This window comes from Thalassophryne amazonica, chromosome 23 (assembly GCF_902500255.1).
Source record: "Thalassophryne amazonica chromosome 23, fThaAma1.1, whole genome shotgun sequence".
Classification (NCBI taxonomy): Eukaryota; Metazoa; Chordata; class Actinopteri; order Batrachoidiformes; family Batrachoididae; genus Thalassophryne; species Thalassophryne amazonica.
The window spans coordinates 35,996,571-36,018,194 of record NC_047125.1 but is presented as its reverse complement, the minus strand read 5'-3'; the positions used below and the strand labels follow the sequence as shown (position 1 = coordinate 36,018,194).

The 21,624-nt window shown below is 42.0% G+C and overlaps 1 protein-coding gene across 6 annotated transcripts in view; it reads right to left on the bottom strand.

The window, feature by feature from the left end:
• Positions 1-21,624, bottom strand: part of cnga1b (cyclic nucleotide gated channel subunit alpha 1b) — a 68,981-nt gene that overhangs the window by 20,960 nt on the left and 26,397 nt on the right. For all 6 annotated transcript variants that reach the window (XM_034164061.1, XM_034164062.1, XM_034164063.1 and 3 more), the window contains 4 exons: positions 10,979-11,080; positions 10,338-10,442; positions 10,013-10,119; positions 5,561-5,735 (listed from right to left, as the gene is read on the bottom strand). In XM_034164061.1, the coding sequence (XP_034019952.1) occupies positions 5,561-5,735; positions 10,013-10,119; positions 10,338-10,442; positions 10,979-11,080 (489 nt within the window). The remainder of the gene's footprint in view (positions 1-5,560; positions 5,736-10,012; positions 10,120-10,337; positions 10,443-10,978; positions 11,081-21,624) is intronic.

The window sequence follows — 21,624 nt, the reverse complement described above, 5'->3', positions numbered from 1 at the left end:
AGAAAAGCCAGAGAGCCGCAGAGCCAGCGAGGAGCACAGAAGAGGCTCTCTAGGAACCCGTGGTTCGGGTCTAGCTGGTCTTGTGCATTACAGGTGGACAGCAGCCTGGCGCACAGCGCACAACTGCGGAACTGTGCTGGAGTGTCTATTTTTGGACTGCGCTTAAAAAAAAAAAAAAAAAAAAGGGACATCTTTAAATGCTGCTGTGAATCTGTGAATTGAAAACCCACACTTTGAAGGAACCAGGTGTGGGAGGGCTGGAGGTTTGGACCAAACTCATGCCTAAACGTGCGTCAACATGGCGTTATCATGGCACTATGTGGATTAGTGTGGCTGATGCGAGCCATTCGAGGCTGTAATGACAGGTCGGTCGTGGCTCACTAGAGGCTGCTACGCGGCACATGCGGGGTACAGAGAGGCACATAGTGGCACCTTCATAGTGGATACGTGATAGATCAAAACGTGGGTCATTCTTCGAATAATCACCCCACACCCATGCGTGGCTCCTTCTTCGGCCTTCATTATTCGGTGGGACTGAGGCTTTAGAGACGGTGGCACTAACAAAAAGACAGGAGGCAGAGCTGGAGGTGGCAGAGCCGAAGATGTTGAGATTCTCTTTGGGAGTGATGAGAATGGACAAGATTAGGAATGAACATAGAGGGACAGCTCAGGTGGGACGGTTTGGAGACAAAGTCAGAGAGGCAAGACTGAGATGGTTTGGACACGTGCAGAGGAGGGACCCAGGGTATATAGGGAAAAGGATGCTGATGATGGAGCCACCAGGCAGGAGGAGAAGAGGGAGGCCAAAGAGGAGGTTTATGGATGTGCTGAGGGAGGACATGCAGGTGGTTGGTGTGACAGAGAAAGATACAGAGGACAGGGTGAGATGAAAACAACTGATCTGCTGTGGCGCCCCCTAACGGGAACAGCCGAAAAACAAAGAAGAAGAAGATGTTATGTTAATGAGACCCAGACTAAGGACCTCGGTTGGGATGATCTTGTCTGTACAGAAGTTGATGTAATCCATCATGCAGTCCATAATGCTACCGATGGCCTCCCCCTGAACATCAAGTAGCACACCACAGTCAGTTGCCTCAAAACATCCATGAAGACGGTCTGCTGCCTCCTGTGACCACCTCCGTACCACTCTGGTGATCACAGGTTGTGGTCGAACTGCAGGACTGTAGATTGGCTATAAATAGACTAGGTTATGGGCTGCTTTGCCGAGCGGGGGAGGGCTGTGGCATTGTATGCTTCCTTAAAATTAGCATACAGTCGGTCAACTGTCTTATCTCTTGTTTCACAATGCAGAAACTGCTTGAAAGTAGGAACAGATGTTGAAAGTGTAACATGGTTAAAATCCTGAGAGCTGGCAATGACAGCACTGGGATGCAACGTCTGCAGCCTCGCCGTCAGGTGATCTCAATAATTAGCTCATCCACCTGCCTGAAGAGTTGAACTAATTACAGTGAGCTGGTTTATTAAGAAGATGGAATAAGTATGTGGTTGGACTTTTATTTTCTGAAGCGCGAATTTTCCACTGCTGCTGGAGAGTGATGCCACCACATACAGTGAGGCTGTCAACCTTTTTCCGAGAATGCACTGCAGTGTCGAACAAATTTTTATGCACTAGGTGGAAGCACACGTAACTCAGGCTAAAGTAATCTTTCTAAAAAGTGAAACACTGCATGACTGACTGACCCACTGATTGACTGACCAACCGAACCAAATTACTGAATGATCAAGCAACTGACTGACTGACTGACCCACTGACTGTGTGACCAACCATTCTTAAGAAATATAAACTGCTGAGCTTTGAAAGCTTTAGTAATCTGTGCTTTCTCAAAATGTTATTTAAATGTATTAATAATCATCAATTATGTATGTACGAGGTCTGTCCATAAAGTATAGGTCCTTTTTATTTTTTTCAAAAACTATATGGATTTCATTCATATGTTTTTACGTCAGACATGCTTGAACCCTCGTGCGCATGCGTGAGTTTTTCCACGCCTGTTGGTGACGTCATTCGCCTGTGAGCACTCCTTGTGGGAGGAGTCGTCCAGCCCCTCGTCGGAATTCCTTTGTCTGAGAAGTTGCTGAGAGACTGGCGCTTTGTTTGATCAAACTTTTTTCTAAACCTGTGAGACACATCGAAGTGGACACGGTTCGAAAAATTTTAATAATGAAAGACGTGCGGACGGGTCCGCGCATCGGGACGCAGCCGACGCGGTGCGGCGGCACAGGAAAAACACCTCCATGTTGATAACCATTTGTAAAATCCAGGCAGCTTTTGATGGCTTTCAGTGGAGTGAGTATATGAGAAATTGTTTAACAGCTGGACATGTTCCAACTTGTCCTTAAGGCTTCCAACAGAGGTGTTTTTCCTGTGGCGGAGCGTCGCGGCGGCTGCGAGCCGACGCTGCAATCCGTCCGCACGTCTTTCATTAAAAAAATCTCCTTTAACAGTGGAATATCCGGATAAAATGCTGAAACCGACTTCTTCTGAAACTTCTCTGTTTTCTCACGACGTCCTGGATCAATAGAGCCTGAAATGTGGAGGTTTTCAGCTTGAAACAGGCTGATGACGGCGCCTGAGAGCGCTGCACGACGTCTCGCACCGTGGGAAGTCCTTAAAGCGACAGTATCACCTCAAAATCTCTCATCAGCCGTTAAAATTTTCACTGAAAACCAGCTTAATTTTTCGAACCGTGTCCACTTCGATGTGTCTCACAGGTTTAGAAAAAATTTTGATCAAACAAAGCACCAGTCTCTCAGCAACTTCTCAGACAAAGGAATTCCGACGAGGGGCTGGACGACTCCTCCCACAAGGAGTGCTCACAGGCGAATGACGTCACCAACAGGCGTGGAAAAACTCACGCATGCGCATGAGGGTTCAAGCATGTCTGACGTAAAAACATATGAATGAAATCCATATAGTTTTTGAAAAAAATAAAAAGGACCTATACTTTATGGACAGACCTCGTATGTACGTATATATGTATGGATGTATGAATCAAGCACCTGAGCCACTCAGTTCATTTGTTCGGAGACCAAACAGAAACAGAGTCACCAGAGGTTCCATAAATAAGAATTATAAGATCCCACAGTGTAGGACTTCATTTGGTCAGTCTGCCTTTTCTTTTAAAAGCATAAAGCTGTGGAATTAATTTCCACTTGAGCTCAAGACCATATCTGAGTTTAGGATGTTCACCCCCAGGCTCAATTTTTGGCTTAAAAGTCGCCAATGTTGTACCCGTGTGTAAATAGCACTGTGAGTGAAAGAGTGGGTGACCCTCTGACTGACTATGTGACCAACCGACTGACTCACTGATTGGCAGTGACCAACTGACTGACTGGAGATATGCTTTGGAGAGAAGGGGAATGAAAGTCAGTAGAAGCAAGACTGAGTCCATGTGTGTGAATGAGAGGGAGCCCAGTGGAAAAGTGCAGTTACAAGGAGTAGAAGTGGTGAAAGTAGATGAGTTTAAATACTTGGGGTCAACTGTTCAAAGTAATGGAGAGTGTGGTAGAGAGGTGAAAAAAAGAGGGCAGACAGGGTGTAGTGGGTGGAGAAAGTTGGCAGGAGTGATTTGTGACCCAAGAATATCAGCAAGAGTGAAGGGGAAAGTTTACAAGACAGCTTTGACCAGCTTTGTTGTACGGCTTAAAGACAGTAGCACTAACAAAAAGACAGGAGGTGGAGCTGAAGATGTGATTGTCTTTGGGAGTGACAAAAATGGACAGCATTAGGAATGAACATAGAGGGACAGTTCAGGTGGGACGGTATGGAGACAAAGTCAGAGGTGCAACTGAGATGGTCTGGACATTTGCAGAGGAGGGACCCAGAGTAGGGAGAAGGATGCTGAGGATGGAGCCACCAGGCAGGTGGAGAAGAGGGAGGCCAAAGAGGAGATTTATGGATCTGCTGAGGCAGGACATGTAGGTGGTTGGTGAGACAGAGGAAGATACAGAGGACAGGGTGAGATGGAGGTGGGATATTTGCTGTGGCGCCCCCTAGTGATGAGATGATGATACCTCAAGGAGTGTATTGACACACTACAAAAACTGTGTCGGCACTGTGTTGACACTGTATTGGTCGCTCAATAGTGACCCCTGCAGTAGTTATAAAATCATTGCAGGTAAATAAGATGGAAAAGTTACCGTGCTGCAACATCAGCCTGTGAAATGGTTAATCGCCAGTCCTCTATTTAAAATATGATCTCATCATTGCAAAATTTTATGTGCTCAATTTGTGTGTCGAGTTAAGCTGTTCCTCCACGTTGAAAGGAGTCAGTTGAGGTGGCTCGGGCATCTTTTCCGGATGCCCCCTGGACGCCTCGCTGGAGAGGTGTTCCGGGCACGTCCCATTGGGAGGAGGCCCTGGGGAAGACCCAGGACACGCTGGAGGGACTACATCTCTCAGCTGGCTTGGGAACGCCTTGGGGTTCCCCCGGAGGAGCTGGGGGAGGTGTGTGTGGATCGGGAGGTCTGGGCAGCTTCGCTTGAGCTGCTGCCCCCGCAACCCGACTCCGGATAAAGCGGAAGAAAATGGATGGATGGATGGAGTTAAGCTGTTCATGAGAAGAGTTTAAAATTTGCTTAAAACCTTGTTTGTGTAAATGCTAAACTGAGTTGGTTTGTAAAATATAGCAAATTTGTCTGTAATAAAATTCATAGTTAAAATTTGTAACTTGTGTATGGAAATTTGATAACTTAAGTGTTAAAGCATACGAAATAAAAGACTGAGAATAGATTAATTTATGCATTTTTATTGAAGAACAAAGGTTTCTGAAGTGTCTTTGCTCCAAGGCGATTTCTCCTCTTACACACCAGTTCCCCTGCCTTAGAAAAAACTCTTTCACAGGGTACAGATGAAGATGGTGAGCATAAAGATTTCAGTGCGAGTTGATCCGATACGAGGTTTCAGTCTTGTGTGCTCGGCACAGTGTTGACGCACCAGTGTTGTTCATCCCATCATTAGCGCCCCCTAATGGGAGCAGCTCAAGGAAGAAGATGAACATTTTAAATACACATTTCACATATCATATTAAGATGTGAACTTTATTTTTGTTATGTTGAAAATAAATGCGTGTGTGATGGGATTAATGTTTTTTTTTTTTTTTTACATTATGGCATGCTGGTGTTGTCTCATTTAAAGTTAGACCCTGACTAGACTTGTTACATTCTGTCCTCTGAGGAAAAAAAGGGCAAGTCCTGCTGTCCTGGTGCAGGTTACTTCCCCAGGCAAGTTACCGAGTTACAGCTGGGTGGACTGAGATGATGTAGATGAAGTGTTTTGTCTAAGGACACAAACAGGTAGCATGAGTAGGATTCAAACCCAGGTTCACAGATTAGCACACCAGCTCCTGATCCACTCAGCTGTTGAAATGTCTCTGATGTCGCAGAATGAGACATGTCAGAATGTCTCATTCTGGACCAAAGTCCTTGACAGATAAGCACCTTATATTTGTGATGGTTGAAATTCTGAACTGAATCTGGAACATCTAAAACCACGAACAGCCAAATGACTTCGATTTACAAAGACTGTGCGTGTGGGTACCTGTTGAAACGGAAGAGTTTGTTGAGGCGGATCTCAGGGTAGGTGAGACCAAACACCACATATAGCAGGTCTGTGGGGATGATGGAGATCATGTCCAATTTGAACTGGAAGCTGTTCATGTAACGCTCCCGGAGCTTGAGTTCGTCCTTCACCAGCAGACCCTGCTCCAGGTAACCTACACACACAGGTGGATTGGAATCATGACTGTGGGAGTTTTTAAAGGAGAAGATGCGGTGTCTGTCTGTGTGTGAGGGAGAGAGACCTGTACTATTGAGACATGTTTTATTTTCATGCTCTTATAGTTACATTGTACTTGACTTATTTTCAGCTGTGCAATTGTTATTCATCCTGAAAGTATTCACAGCGCTTCACTTTTTCCACATTTTATGTTACAGTCTTTTTCCAAAATGTTGGAAATTAATTTTTCCCTCAAAGGTGTACTCACAACACCCCATAATGACAATATGAAACAAGTGCAATCTGAGATTTTTGACATCCATCAATCCAGATCCGAATCACCTCCCAAATTCATTGGAGGCTTCCATGCCCCAATATCTACAGTAGTGTTCAGAATAATAGTAGTGCTATGTGACTAAAAAGATGAATCCAGGTTTTGAGTATATTTCTTATTGTTACATGGGAAACAAGGTACCAGTAGATTCAGTAGATTCTCACAAATCCAACAAGACCAAACATTCATTGAACAAACAAACATTGAAATTGGGCTATTAGTAAATAAAAAAAAGTAGAAAAGGGGGTGTTTGTGAGACAGTTTGTGAGACGATCCCAAATTCTGAATTCAAGTCACAGTTCACAGTGAAGACAGTGAAGCATGGTGGTGCAAGCATCATGATATGGGCATGTTTCTCCTACTATGGTGTTGGGCCTATATATCACATACCAGGTATAATGGATCAGTTTGGATATGTCAAAATACTTGAAGAGGTCATGCTGCCTTATGCTGAAGAGGACATGCCCTTGAAATGGGTGTTTCAACAAGACAATGACCCCAAGCACACTAGTAAATGATCAAAATCTTGGTTCCGAACCAACAAAATTAATGTTTTGGAGTGGCGTGCCTAATCCCCAGACCTAAATCCAATTGAGAACTTGTGGGGTGACATCAAAAAAGCTGTTTCTGAAGCAAAACCAAGAAATGTGAATGAATTGTGGAATGTTGTTAAAAAATCTTGGAGTGGAATAACAGCTGAAAGATGCCACAAGTTGGTTGACTCCATGCCTCGCAGATGTGAAGAAATCATGAAAAACTGTGGTTATACAACTAAATACTAGTTTAGTGATTCACAGGATTGCTAAAAAAAAGCAGTTTGAACAGAATAGTTTTGAGTTTGTAGCGTCAACAGCAGATGCTACTATTATTGTGAACACCCCCTTTTCTACTTTTTTTTTTTTACTAATAGCCCAATTTCATAGTCTTAAGAGTGTGCATATCATGAATGCTTGGTCTTGTTGGATTTGTGAGAATCTACTGAATCTACTGGTACCTTGTTTCCCATGTAACAATAAGAAATATACTCAAAACCTGGATTCATCTTTTTAGTCACATAGCACTACTATTATTCTGAACACTACTGTATCTGTGGTGCAAGATTCATCAAAATCCGTGGAGTAGTTTTGACGTAAACCTGCTAACAGACAAATAAATGCCGATGCTTTTATTACATCCCTGGTGAACATAAGTTTTTTTTTTTTTGCAACTTTATTAAAAATAAAACCTAAGAAATCACGTGTACATAAGTATTCACAGCCTTTGCTCAATACTTTGTTGATGCACCTTTGGCAGCAATTACAGCCTCAAGTCTTCTTGAATATGATGCCACAAGCTTTAGTGCAGCAGATAATAGAATGTTTACAGAGGACTCTTCAAATGGTGATACAAGCACCAAATGTGGCACAAATACTCCTTAGACATTAACTCATTTGAAAAAGCAACCAGGCCACTTGAATTTTCAGTAGCCAGCCAGGTAGAGGTCAATGAATAATTACACAGGGGTCGAAATTTAAAATTGCCACAATCATATTGAAAACTATACCACACTATTTGTCTGATCACAAAGATTTCTAAAAGGTATAGTTTGGACTATCTATGACTGAATGTTCTGCAGTTATGGGGTAAAAACAGCAAGAATGGTGACAAAGGTCAGTTTCAGTTTGTACAGGGGTCAAAAGATAAAGTTGCTCCAATTTTGGTAAAAAGTGATGCAAATTATTGATTGAGATAATATGGTTTTAAAAAGAACTAGTTTGCACCATGTGTCATGTTAGAATAAAATGGACATTGATTGATCTTTATTTTGGAGACCAAACATTCAGCATGGTCAACCTAACACTAACCTATTCCATTTTCTATATACGTGGTCTGTCCATAAATTAACAATCCTTTTTATTTTTTTTAAAAACTATATGGATTTCATTCATATGTTTTTACATCAGACATGCTTGAACCCTCGTGCGCATGCGTGAGTTTTTCCACGCCTGTCGGTGACGTCATTCGCCTGTGAGCACGCCTTGTGGAAGGAGTGGTCCCGCCCCCTCGTTGGATTTTCATTGTCTAGAAAAGGCGGAATGAAAAGGACTTTTTTTCCATCAGAATTTTTTCAGAAGATGTTAGAGACTGGCACCTAGAAACCATTCGAAAAATTTATCTGGCTTTCAGTGAAAATTTTACCAGCTTCACAGAGAATAAGGACTTTAACTACAGCTTTAAGGACCCCTTTAAGGACGGTCGGTGCGCCGCGCTGCGAGCTGCGGCACAAACCACTGGATCATTTCTAAGCTGATGGCTCTGTGGATACGAGACCATCGTGTGCTCTTTCTCTGGTTATCACAAGACCTGTTAGAGTGTTAGAGGACAAGTTGGGACATGTCCAGCTCTCCACAAGTTATTTTATACTCACTCGACTGGTAAGCACTGAAAGCCGAGATAAACATGTCCCAACTTGTCCTCTAACACTCTGAAACGGAGGTGTTCCTTTGTCTTGCTTCATCAGCGAATCGGTCGTGACGCGCGAAGCCTCCGCGCGGCTTTCCATGACAAAATCTCTTGTTAAAAGTGAAATCTGCTGGAAAATGGCTGATGTCCAGCTCTTGTGATAACCAGAGAAAGAGCACACGACGGTCTCGTATCCACAGAGCCATCAGCTTAGAAATGATCCAGTGGTTTGTGCCGCATCGTCGCAGCTCGCAGCGCGGCGCACCGACCGTCCTTAAAGGGGTCCTTAAAGCTGTAGTTAAAGTCCTTATTCTCTGTGAAGCCCGTAAAATTTTCACTGAAAGCCAGATAAATTTTTCGAATGGTTTCTAGGTGCCAGTCTCTAACAGCTTCTGAAAAAATTCTGATGGAAAAAAGTGCTTTTCATTCCGCCTTTTCCAGACAATGAAAATCCGACGAGGGGGCGGGACCACTCCTTCCACAAGGCGTGCTCACAGGTGAATGACGTCACCGACAGGCGTGGAAAAACTCACGCATGCGCACGAGGGTTCAAGCATGTCTGACGTAAAAACATATGAATGAAATCCATATAGTTTTTTTAAAAATAAAAAGGTACGATACTTTATGGACAGACCACGTATATATGAGGTCTGTTAGAAAAGTATTGGACCTTTTTATTTTTTTCAAAAACCTGATGGATGTGTGCTTGCATGAGCCAACCTTGTCCACAATTTCTTGGATAGTCACACGACTGAAAAGCCACCGAAAGCCATCAATCTTCCGAATGGTTGACGAGCTGGGCATGTCAGGGCATGTTACAACATGTCCTGTGAGGCTTCAAACAGAGCTGCTTTTGCTGCGCCATCAGCTTCGTGCCGATGAATTTCACCGCCACTCTTTTCATGACAAAATCTTCTGTCACAGTGGAATGTGCTGAAAAAGTGCTGATGTCCACCTCTTCCACAATTTCTCGGATAGTCACACGACGGTCCCACATCATCACAACGTTCACTTTGGAAATGATCCGGTCATTTCAGCATGTTGATGCCGATCGGAGCGCGGCTCGCCCTCCACCGTTGTGCGGCCGTCTTTAAACCGGTTGTACCGCTCCTTAATCCTTAGCATCATCACCGAAAGCCGTCTGAATAATCCGAATGGTTTCCACCTGGCTGTCACCCAGTTTGTGGCAAAATTTGATGCAGTTGCGCTGCTCAAGTCGTTCTGCCATTTCCTTGCAAAGAAAAAAAAACGCAGAGAGACTCCACCCATCCTCACACAAAGGCTGCTTACAAGCAAATGATGCAACCGACAGGTGTGAAAAAATTCACACATGTGCACGAAGGTTCAAGGTTTGCTCATGCAAGCACACGTGATTCAAATCCATCAGGTTTTTGAAAAAAATAAAAAGGTCAGAAACTTTTCTAACAGACCTCGTGTGTATATATATATATATATATATATATATATATGTGTGTGTGTGTGTGTGTGTGTTTTCGGACCGGTCCTGGTTCTGAAGATCATGTCAGCGATGTAAGTCATGTCAGCGGTAAAATCCAGGATGAACCACAAAACCACATAATCGGTCTGCAACTCCTCGAAACACGCCCTGAAATGCAACACCAAAAACTCTGAAGAAATCATCTGCAGGACCTCACGTGACAGAAGTCGCAATTGCTAACAGTGTCAGACAGCGTGTCCACAGTTGAGGCGGCTAACATGTTAGTTAGCATGTAGCTAATCAGAAAACACATTCATTTGACTAAATTTAGATCTTAAATATGAAAGGTTGGGGTGTTTATTAGCCTGTTAGTAGCAGTGACTTACCGCGCTATTATCAGGGTCCAGTTGTACATGACGGGAAGCGTGATGACAAAGAGCCAGTAATAGTAGGTGTTACCAGCCGGATCAATCACTGTGATCTCCTTTGGACTGACACACGACACCAGGAAACAATCAGCAAATTCTGACATTAAAATAAATAAAAAACAGAAACGTGCTTCTGAAAATAAATTGATGTGGTGACCATGTGACCACAATTCAGCTGTCATTTCTTTGACATTTTTGAATAACTAGCACTCAGAAATAATCTGTTCTTTTCTCTGAGTTTTCAACAATTATAAACTTTAAACAACCACCTTCTCATCAAATGATTTTTTTTCTTTTGTAAAGTTGTCTTGTTTGATTTCCTGTTTATTCAGCTTTGTAAAACTTTGTAAAAATCTCATAACTGTTAGAATGGCCAAAGCAAAGGGTCACCCCTCTGAGTCTGGTCTGCTTGAGTTTTTTTCCTCATTATCATCAAAGAGAGTTTTTCCCTTACCACTGTCACCTGTGTTCTTGCTCTAGGGGTTGGTAAGGTTCAAACTTACTCATGTGAAGCGGCCTTGAAGCAGCTTTGTTGTGATTTAGCGCTGTAAAAACTAAATAAATACAAATTAAATGAAAAAAAAAAGAGAAAAACCTACATCGCCGCCTCCTCTTTCTCCTTCTTCTCTTTCTCCTTCCGTTTCTCCTCTTTCTCCATTTGTTTCTTCTCCTTTCTCTCTTTCTTCTCCTGCTTCTCCTTCCTGCGAAGAAAATGTGACCGTCGATCGAGTTCTTTATCAATATGTATTGATTTGGTTATTGATTATTGCTGCAGTCACCTTTGCTCATGACCATAAAGTGATTTTTAAGGTTTAAGTCATAAAAAGCATTTTCTTTGGCACCACTATAATTTTATTTATTAGCCTTATTTTGCCAATATAATCAAAATCCACACTGTTTGGCAAAACCTTAAAATTTCTCCCGTAAATGGAAAAATTCAAGCATTCAGACGCTGTGACCTACACTTGATAGTGACATCATAGACCATATGGGGCTTCCCCTGACTTTTGTGAGGGGGATGCTGGGAAGCACACGGCAACAGCCAATCAGAGTTGAGCAGCAGTATGATATCAGCTGGCTGCTCGTTTGAACAAAATAAACCAATATGGAAGAAAACACTCACAAACAGGTTATTTCTGTATGAATCTAATCTGTTTCTCATATTTTGTAAAAGTCAGTGAGAAATAAACACAAATTTAAAAACAATTTTTTTATTTTGAATTTTTATTTTGCACACACACACAAACTTAAAGACATTTGTCACAAGACCAAACAAAGAAAAACAAAAGCAAACAAAACCTCAAACAATTAACAAAAAAAAAAAAAAAATTCCCCAATTGTGTGCGGCCAAAAGGGTGTGGGCTGAAGCAAAGGTTTGTAAATGCCCACCCCTATCATGAGTTGCCATATACACATATATATGCACTCAGCAACTACAAAAAAAGAAAAGAACAAGACGACGAGCAAAAAGGTTTGTAGATTAATCAATACACCAAACATCCGAACACAGCAGAACAATTAGCAGTATGATGCACAGATTAAACAGAAGAACAGAAACAAAAATAATTTACCTAATTTATCGTACTATAATAAGCAATTTTGTTATTTTTTATAAGATCTTTTCAGGCCAGCCAAAGTACCAGATTATTTAATACTATCAGGGCAGTCATTCCAGATTCAGTCAAATACTGAAATTCCTCTCAGATAACAGGACTCCCTCCTTTTAAAAAATTCCTGGACATACTGAGGTAAGAGTTCATTTTTAACTTTATACATGAACTGTATCGTAAAATAATCAACCAAGTACCAAAATTTCAAAATGTGCAAACAAGCAAACAATTCATTGGCTCCCAATAAGGTTTTTTACTTATAACTCTTATAGCTTTCTTTTGTAACAGAAATACTGGATTTATATTTGTTTTATATGTATTTCCCCATACCTCAATGCAGTAAGTTATATATGGAACAAGCAAAGAATGATACAACATAGTCAATGAATGCTGGGGGAGGAAGTACTGTACTTTGTACAGAACTGCAATGACTTTTGAGATTTTGGATTTAACATAATTTATATGAGTTTTCCAACTTAGTTTGTCATCGGAAAAAAAAAAAAAAAAAAAACACCAAGAAACTTAGTTTCAGTTACCATTTCAATTTCAACATCATTCAATAATAAATTTCTACTTACATTCCTGGGCTTATTTCCAAATATAATACACTTGGTTTTACCCAAATGAAACAATAATTTATTTAAATCAAACCAATGTTTAAATTTTTGTAGTTCCCTCTCCATCATGTCCAGGAGCTGTCCCAAATGATACCCACTACCAAACACAGGTGTGTCATCAGCAAATAAAATACATCTCACAAACTTAGAAATCAAACCAATATCATTAATGTACAATAAAAACAGTAACAGCCCAAGGACTGAACCTTGGGGCACCCCACATGAAATCCTCAAAAATTCAGAGTTTATCCCCCTAAAATGAACACACTGATACCTATCTTGTAAATAACTAGTTAACCAATCATGGGCCAGTGCTCTAATAACGTACCTCTGCCATACCTCTAGTACCATACTATTTTTACCAGATAAGACCTCTGAAGTGACTTACAGACATCTTACAGATGTTAGCATGCATGATATGTGTGCTTGCATCAACCGAGGTCAAAGGTGACCTCTGGTCATTTCAAAATCTCATGCATGTCCACATGCATGAGATTTGTTTCATAAATGTTTACCTTGGAATACATTTTCAAGGTCAAAGCCCTGTTAGAATTGGCTTTTCATAAGATAAAATACAATACAAAATATTGATCAAAAGGGGTTTTCAATGTTAAAATCAAATATCTGCTAAATCAGCAACAAGGATCAGATCCGGTGTTGCAGACCGAATGGTCCCTCCTAAAAACTGGCCCGCCCTGCCTTCACTGCGCATGCGTCATTTGGGACCACAGCAGCTCATCACAGCAGCTTCCCCCACAGCAGCGCTGGGGGGGAAGCTGGAGGACGCAGGATTGGATGGACATCTCGCCGCCTGGACCATCGACTACCTCACTGACTGCCCACAGTACGTGCAGCTGCGCGGCTGTCAGTCTGAGGTGGTAATGTGCAGCACTGGGGACCCCCAGGGCACCGTCCTCTCACCTTTCCTCTTCACCCTTTACACCTCGGACTTCACCTACAACAGGGACAGCTGCCATCTCCAGAAGTTCTCTGATGACTCCGCCATTGTGGGTCCTGTGTCTGAGGGGAACGAGCTGGAGTACCGGTCGGTCATCACAGACTTTGTGGACTGGTGTGAGCGCAACCACTTGTGTCTCAACACCAGTAAGATGAAGGAGATGGTGATCGACTTCAGGAGGAAACCACCACCTCACCCACCGGTGAACATCTAGGGGGAGGGTTAGGGTTAACCCTAAACCCCTAACCCTAACATCCAGGGTAAATCCGAGGCCATGGATCTCGACCGGAAAAAGGTGCCTTGCCCTCTTCAGGTCAGTGGAGTGTCCTTACCTCAAGTGGAGCAGTTTAAGTATCTCAGGGTCTTGTTCATGAGTGAGGGACGGATGGAGCGTGAGATCGACAGACGGATTGGTGCAGCATCTGCAGTGATGTGGTCACTGTATTGGACCGTCGTGGTGAAGAGAGAGCTGAGCAGGGGGGCAAAGCTCTCGATTTACCGATCGATCTACGTTCCGACCCTCACATATGGTCATGACATTTGGCTCATGACCGAAAGAACAAGATCGCGAGTACAAGCGGCCGAGATGAGTTTCCTCTGCAGGGTGGCTGGGCACTCCTTAGAGATAGGGTGAGGAGCTTGGTCACTCGGGAGGAGCTCAGAGTCGAGCCGCTGCTCCTCCACATCGAAAGGAGCCAGCTGAGGTGGCTCGGGCATCTTTTCCGGATAGTCCCTGGACGCCTCGCTGGAGAGGTGTTCCGGACACATCACATCGGGAGGAGGCCCCGGGAATAACCTAGGACATGCTGGAGGGACTATGTCTCTCAGCTGGTTTGGGAACGCCTCGGGGTTCCCCCGGAGGAGCGGGGGGGGGGGGGGGGTGTATGTGGATCGGGAGGCCTGGGCGGCTTTGCTTGAGCTGCTGCTTCCGCGACCTGACCCCAGATGAAGCGGAAGAAAATGGATGGATGGATGGATGGATGTTTTTAACTATTTTAACTTTTAAGGTATATTTATTAATGTTAGATTTTTTTGTTGTTGTTATTTAAGGGTTTTTATTAATGTTGGGTATTTTAAATGTTAATTGATATTTTAGAGGGATATGTGCAATATGGGACATGTGCAATATGGGACAATGACAATGTGGGATTAGTGCAATATCAGTTATGTTTGTTGGGGACAGTGCAATATGAGACAAAGGTCTATTTGCTCAAGCCAGCACATGTCCAGGCCCATTTGAAGTTCACCAGTGACCATCTGGATGATCCAGAGGAGGCATGGGAGAAGGTCATGTGGTCAGATGAGACCAGAATAGAGCTTTTTGGAATCAACTCCACTTACCATGTTTAGAGGATGAGAACAACCCCAAGAAAACCATCCCAACCATGAAGCATGGGGTGGAAACATCATACTCTGGGGGTGCTCTTCTGCAAAGGGGACAGGAGGACTGCACCGTATTGAAGGGAGGATGGATGGGGTCATGTATTGCGAGATTTTGGCAAACAACCTCCTTCCTTCAGTAAGAGCATTGAAGATGGGTCATGGCTGGGTCTTCAGCATGACAATGACCCCAAACACACAGCCAGGGCAACTAAGGAGGGGCTCCGTAAGAAGCATTTCAAGGTCCTGGAGTGGCCTGGCCAGTCTCCAGACCTGAACTCAATAGAAAATCTTTGGAGGGAGCTGAAACTCCAAACGTGAAAGATCTAGAGAAGATCTGTATGGAGGAGTGGACCAAAATCCCTGCTGCAGTGTGTGAAAACCTGGTGAAAAACTACAGGAAACATTTGACCTCTGTAATTGCAAACAAAGGCTACTGTACCAAGTATTAACACTGATTTTCACAGGTGTTCAAATACTTATTTTACAGCAGTAACATACAAATAAATTATTAACAAATCATACATTGTGATTTCTGGATTTTTTATTTTTTTTTGATTATGTCTCTCACAGTGGACATGCACCTAAGATGAAAATTTCAGACCCCTCCATGATTTCTAAGTGGGAGAACTTGCAAAATCGCAGGGTGTTGAAATACTTATTTTCCTCACTGTATATGCATATACACATACACGCATACACATTCATTCTGCTTTCTTCACTACTTATGCCAGAGGAGTTATGATACTAATCCATAAATCAATTCCCTTCCAGTTAAAAAACAAATACATAGACCCATCAGGATACATTATACTTAATGGTACCATAGTGTCTACCCAGGTCAATTTACTAAGCGTATATGCTCCTAATCCTGTTTATCCCTCTTTTTAATAGAACCTCTTTCTCTACTTGCCATCCTACAGACACTTCCCATCAGCAAACCAGAAAGACTACAAAAAAAATTCATGGTTGATTTGAATTTAACTGATATTTGGAGACATCTTCACCCTAATAAAAGAGACTATTCCTGCTTCTCAAATACGTATAAAACATACTCTAGAATAGATTATTTTTTTAATCTCTAATAGTTTACTATCCAAAATGGACAAATGTTGGTATGATAGTATACTGTTGTCGGACCATGCTCCAATCTCTTTAACAGTGCAAGTACCTAAACCCCTCACCACCTAGATTTCGCTTTCAGTCTGAATGGCTACAGTACCCTGATTATGTAACATTTCTCAATGGTAAAATAGATGAATATTTCTCTCTGAATACAAACCAAACCAATGCTTCAACAAGATGGGAGGTATTCAAAGCATATTTAAGGGGCCAGATCATAAGGTACACTAAATACAAATCTAAAGTATATTATACACAACTGTACACTCTCAAACAAAGAGTCAGGGAGTTGGAACAGGAACTTTATAATAATGATATCCCGGAAAAACAACATGAGCTTCTTTTATTGAAATCCCAATATAACGAGTTAACTGCCAATAAGATAGCTTCCAATTTACTATGGTTAAAGCAGTCATATTACGATCAGGGAGAAAAGGCTGCAAAACTGTTAGCATGGAGAATTAAAAAGATACAAACACATCAAGAAATCAACTCTATTAAATTAGAAGATGGAAAAAAATCTGTTTGATCCAGTTGAAATAAACACTGCCATTACAAAATACTAAGAAGAACTGTAGAAATCTGAATACCCAGACAGCTCAGGAAAACAAAATGAGGTTCTGGACCAACTTCAGGTGAGGAGACTAAAATTAATATGGAGAAAAGTTTGTGTGTTGAAGAACTACTGGATGCTCTGAAAAGTATGAGCAGTGAGAAGGGAGCAGGGCCCGATGGCTTGCCTACAGCAATATATAAGAAATTCTCAGGAAAATTGCTACCACATGTTCAAAGAATCTTACGAAAAAGGAGCACTACCTCCATCACTAATGTCTGCTGTAATTTCTCTTCTGTTAAAACCAGGTAAATCCCCAACAAAAAGAGCATCTTATCATCCCATATCTTTAACGTCGTGCAACAGTAAAATACTATGCAAGGCCCTGGCTAAGCGAATTGAAAAAGTCATACCCAATCTGATCGCCAACAACCAAAATGGATTTGTGCAGGGGCAGGGCAGACAAGCATTTCACAGCACACATAGGTTGTTAAATGTTCTGTATGCTAAACAAAATGCCAGGGACCATGCAATCCTGTCAGTGGACGCTGAAAAGGCTTTTGACAGGATCGAATTGAGGTATCTTTTTGATATTCTTAAAAGATTTGGATTTGGGGAGAAGTATCTAAAATGGATCCAATTACTATACACCCAACCGGTAGTAGAAATAACATATCAAAACCTTTTAATCTTGGCAGATCTACACGCCAGGGCTGCCTTATGTCCCCCTTATTATTTTTGTTTGCCATTGAACCCCTGGTCATGGCAATTTGCCAGTCAGCTGAAATATCAGGCATGACTATAAGCAGAATGGAGCATCAACTGTCTCTCTTCGAGGATGACACTGTTTTGTTTTTGACGAATCTGGGAACTTCACTAAAGGCGCTATGTCATCTTCTGGAGACTTTTGAGAAATTCTATGGTTATAAAATTAACAGCAGAGGTACCAGCTTGGATAGGGATAGAAAACAGAACACTGGAACTTCCACTGTACCTGCACCTTAACTCATCACAAACTAAAATACTTTGAAAATGTACATGAAATCCATTTCTGATTAACACTACATCAGTCTGGCATGAACCTGACACTTTTTTGAATGAAACTCCTAAATGTTCATGTTTCGCACCTATTTGGGGAAATAATAACTTTAAACCAGGGAGATATGATTTGGGATTCAAACAGTGGAAGGACAGAGGACTGAGCAAGATAAAAGATTTGTACAATGAAGGAACTCTAATGTCATTCCAACAATTAGTCAATAAATATGACCTTCCAAGGAAGCAAATGTCTTCAAACTCACAGGAGTGATTGTCCATGAGTGGAAAAGATGACCCAAAACATGAGATAATTGGTTACTGTCTGTTCTAGATAGAAGATCAATCAATCAATCAACATTTATTTATAAAGCGCTTTACAGCACCGACTGGTGTCCAAAGTGCTTAACATTAAAAACACAAATTTACAAAATAAAACACATATAAAATAAAATTTTAAAACAACACATAAAAAAAGAACATAAAAATAACAGAACATGTCACCTCCCCACTAAGTGTTAAAAGCCAGTTTAAATAAATAAGTCTTTAACTTAGATTTAAAAAGTGCTAGGTCAGGAATAGTACGTAACTCAAGAGGTAGCTCATTCCACAGTCTGGGGCCAGCTACCGCGAAAGCATGATCACCCCAGCGTTTATATCTTGACCTTGGAACATCTAAGTAAAGCTGGCCAGACGCCCTTAACGTCCTACTGTAGGTGTGCAAAGTTAAAATTTCAGACAAGTAGGGAGGTGCAAGGCCATAAATAGCTTTAAAAACAAACATTAAAATTTTAAAATCAATTCTAAAACGAAATGGAAGCCAGTGGAGTAAGTATAGGATGGGCGCAATATGCTCACGTCTAGAAGTGTTTGTCAAAAGACGAGCAGCAGCATTCTGCACCAACTGGAGACGCGCAAGAGACGACTGATTAATGCCCGCATAAAGTGCATTACAATAATCAAGTCTGGAGCTGATGAAAGCATGAATGGCCGTCTCAAGATCACGTCTACTGAGAAAGTGCTTTATTTTAGCCAAGAGGCGAAGTTGGAAAAAACTAGCTTTGACAACAGAATTTATCTGTTGATCGAACCTCAAACAGCTGTCAAATATCACTCCCAAATTCTTGACAGCTGGTTTTACATAGTTAGCCAAAGCACCAAAATTTGGTGTTACCACATTTGGTATGCCAGTGCGCTCAAACACCATGATCTCAGTTTTACCATCATTCAGGTAAAGGAAGTTTCGGGACAGCCACTGCTTTACATCACGAATACAATTAAATAATGATGACAAAGCATCACTCCCATTAGTCCTCACAGGCAGATAGATTTGCAGATCATCTGCATAACAATGAAAGGACAAATTGTGCTGGGTTATAATTGACCCCAATGGCAGAATGTACAAAGAAAATAGAATCGGCCCAAGGACAGATCCCTGCGGCACTCCACAGCACAGAGGAGCAGTTGATGAGGAAAGGTCCCCAATCATGACAGAAAAGCTCCTTTCAGCCAAATATGATCTAAACCACTCAAGTGCAATACCATGAATGCCAATAAAATGTTCCAACCGGGAAACAAGTACTGTGTGATCCACAGTATCAAAGGCTGCTGTGAGGTCCAACAGAACCAGCACAGCAGGATTCCCTGCATCCACCGACAGAGTAATATCATTATGAACTTTTAAAAGTGCTGACTCAGTGCTGTGTCGCGATCTAAACCCAGACTGGAATTTTTCAAGGATGAGATTGTCTTCTAAAAATGATTGTAACTGTAAAAAGACAACCTTTTCTAAAACCTTAGATAGAAATGGCAGATGAGAGACAGGTCTAAAATTGGATAAAACTGATGAGTCCAGGTGAGGTTTTTTAAGAAGAGGTCGAACCACAGCATGTTTAAAAGCAGCTGGAACAGACCCTGATCTAAGGCAAGCATTGATAAAAGTTAGGAGACCCGCCCCAACAGTATTAAAAGCCTCCTTCAGCACCTTAGCTGGAACAACATCAAAAGGACAACTTGTAGATTTTATGTGTTTTACAACATCAGCGAGAGATGCAAAAGAAATGGGCTCAAACTGTTCGAGCACAGCAGAATGTGCACGAGGAGCAGACAACTCAACATTACAGTTCTGATCAGCGTTCTGTCTGACTGATGAAACCTTATCAATAAAAAACTGAAGAAACTCCTCACAGGTTGTGGTTGTAGCGTCCAACAAAACAGAGGTGTGTGGATTTACAACTGAGTTTATAGTCTGAAATAACACACTGGGACGATGACAACTGCTCGAAATAATATGAGACAAATATTGTGCTTTTGCCTCCTTCACAACCTTCTGATAGTCAGTTAGACTGTCCCTCAGAAAACCCAGAGACACCTGCAGTTTGTCCTTTTTCCATTTTCTCTCCGCCCGTCTGCAGCGTTGCCTGAGGGCACGGGTCGTGGCATTTAACCAGGGGTCGGATTTTGATTTCCTGGATTTGCAGCGCATCGGTGCAACAGAGTCCAAAATGACTGTGCATGTAGAGTGGAAAGAAGAGAGGACGTTATCTGGGAGTAATGGAGAAACCAGTCCATTCATGGCATAAAACTGAGAGTCCATGAAGGCAGCAGCAAAGTCCCCCGCTGTCAAGGAGGTGACCAAACGGCGGCGAGAGACAGGAACAAGTGGCTTACTAGCAGATGGAGGAGCAATAAATTCAAAAATAACAGGAAAGTGATCTGAAATAGCAATGTCTGATATGTCCTTAAGTATGTCCTTAAGAAGAGGGAACAGATTATCTCAGATCAAGAAAATCAGTCTGAAAAATTCTGACAATATTCAATATTTGCTTTTTCCGTAAGGAAAGAGCAAATGTCTTCAAACTCACAGGAGTGATTGTCCATCATGAGAGGAATAAAATATATAAAACAGAATATCATTAGGAATTGTCCTGTTCTTGGTACATTGGGACACAGATGATTTCAGAGCGAGAAAGTCAGGCTGAAATATTCTGTTCCCCCGGGTAACTTTGGTAAGGAAAGAGCAAATGTCTTCAGATTCACAGGAACAGATATGTATGATGAGTGGAAGAAATTTAACCACTTAAATATATCTGCAAGAGCAGATGATTTTAAGATACAAAGCACATGATTAAATAATCACTAAAGTGATTAAAACTGATCTTTTGAGGAACCTTGATTTTTCGTGTGCAACACACAGAGTTTCCTGCCATTTCTATCAGAAATAAAAAAATAAATGAAGCCATGCGTTTGTATACACTCTTAAAACTGTAACTGTGCTCTATATAACCTCTTTGGCTCAACATTTTTATACTTACAAATACTGAGTAAATGAAAAAGCTGTGAAATCATTTAAATATAACTGATCGTGGTAAATACAGTATATGAGTTTAATTAGTCCTTTCCAAATATTCAGAATGTAATTTACCAAACAAATTAAGGATATTTCAAAAATGTCATTTGTTAACCAAATGCTAATTTATTTCAATGACAAACTAAGACAGGATAAACAAAGACTGAGCACATAAGGAGAAACTACCACACTTTAGACAGACACAGAAACATTGTACCTAACAACATAACCGTAATAACAGGGACCGGGACCCCGAACAAGGAAGGATCGACCGATAGACCCGAAGGCAGGGTGGAGACATGAACAACAAAGGAGGGGCGACAGTGCAACGGACAAACTCACGCAAAACATGGAAGGAGGAGGCATGCAACCCCCCCCCCCCCCCCAACCCCCCCCCCCAACCCCCCCCCCCCCCCCCACACACACACACACACACACACAAAACACAGAAGGAGGGCACAGAGGACAGGCAGGGCCCACATGCACACACCACACCAAGGAGATTGACCCATGCCCACACACACAGAGACCAGGCACCCCATCGGGAGCCACATGCAGGTGCACACACGCACACTCAGGACAAAAGAATAGAGAGGTAAAACCTCACCACACACATTCTAC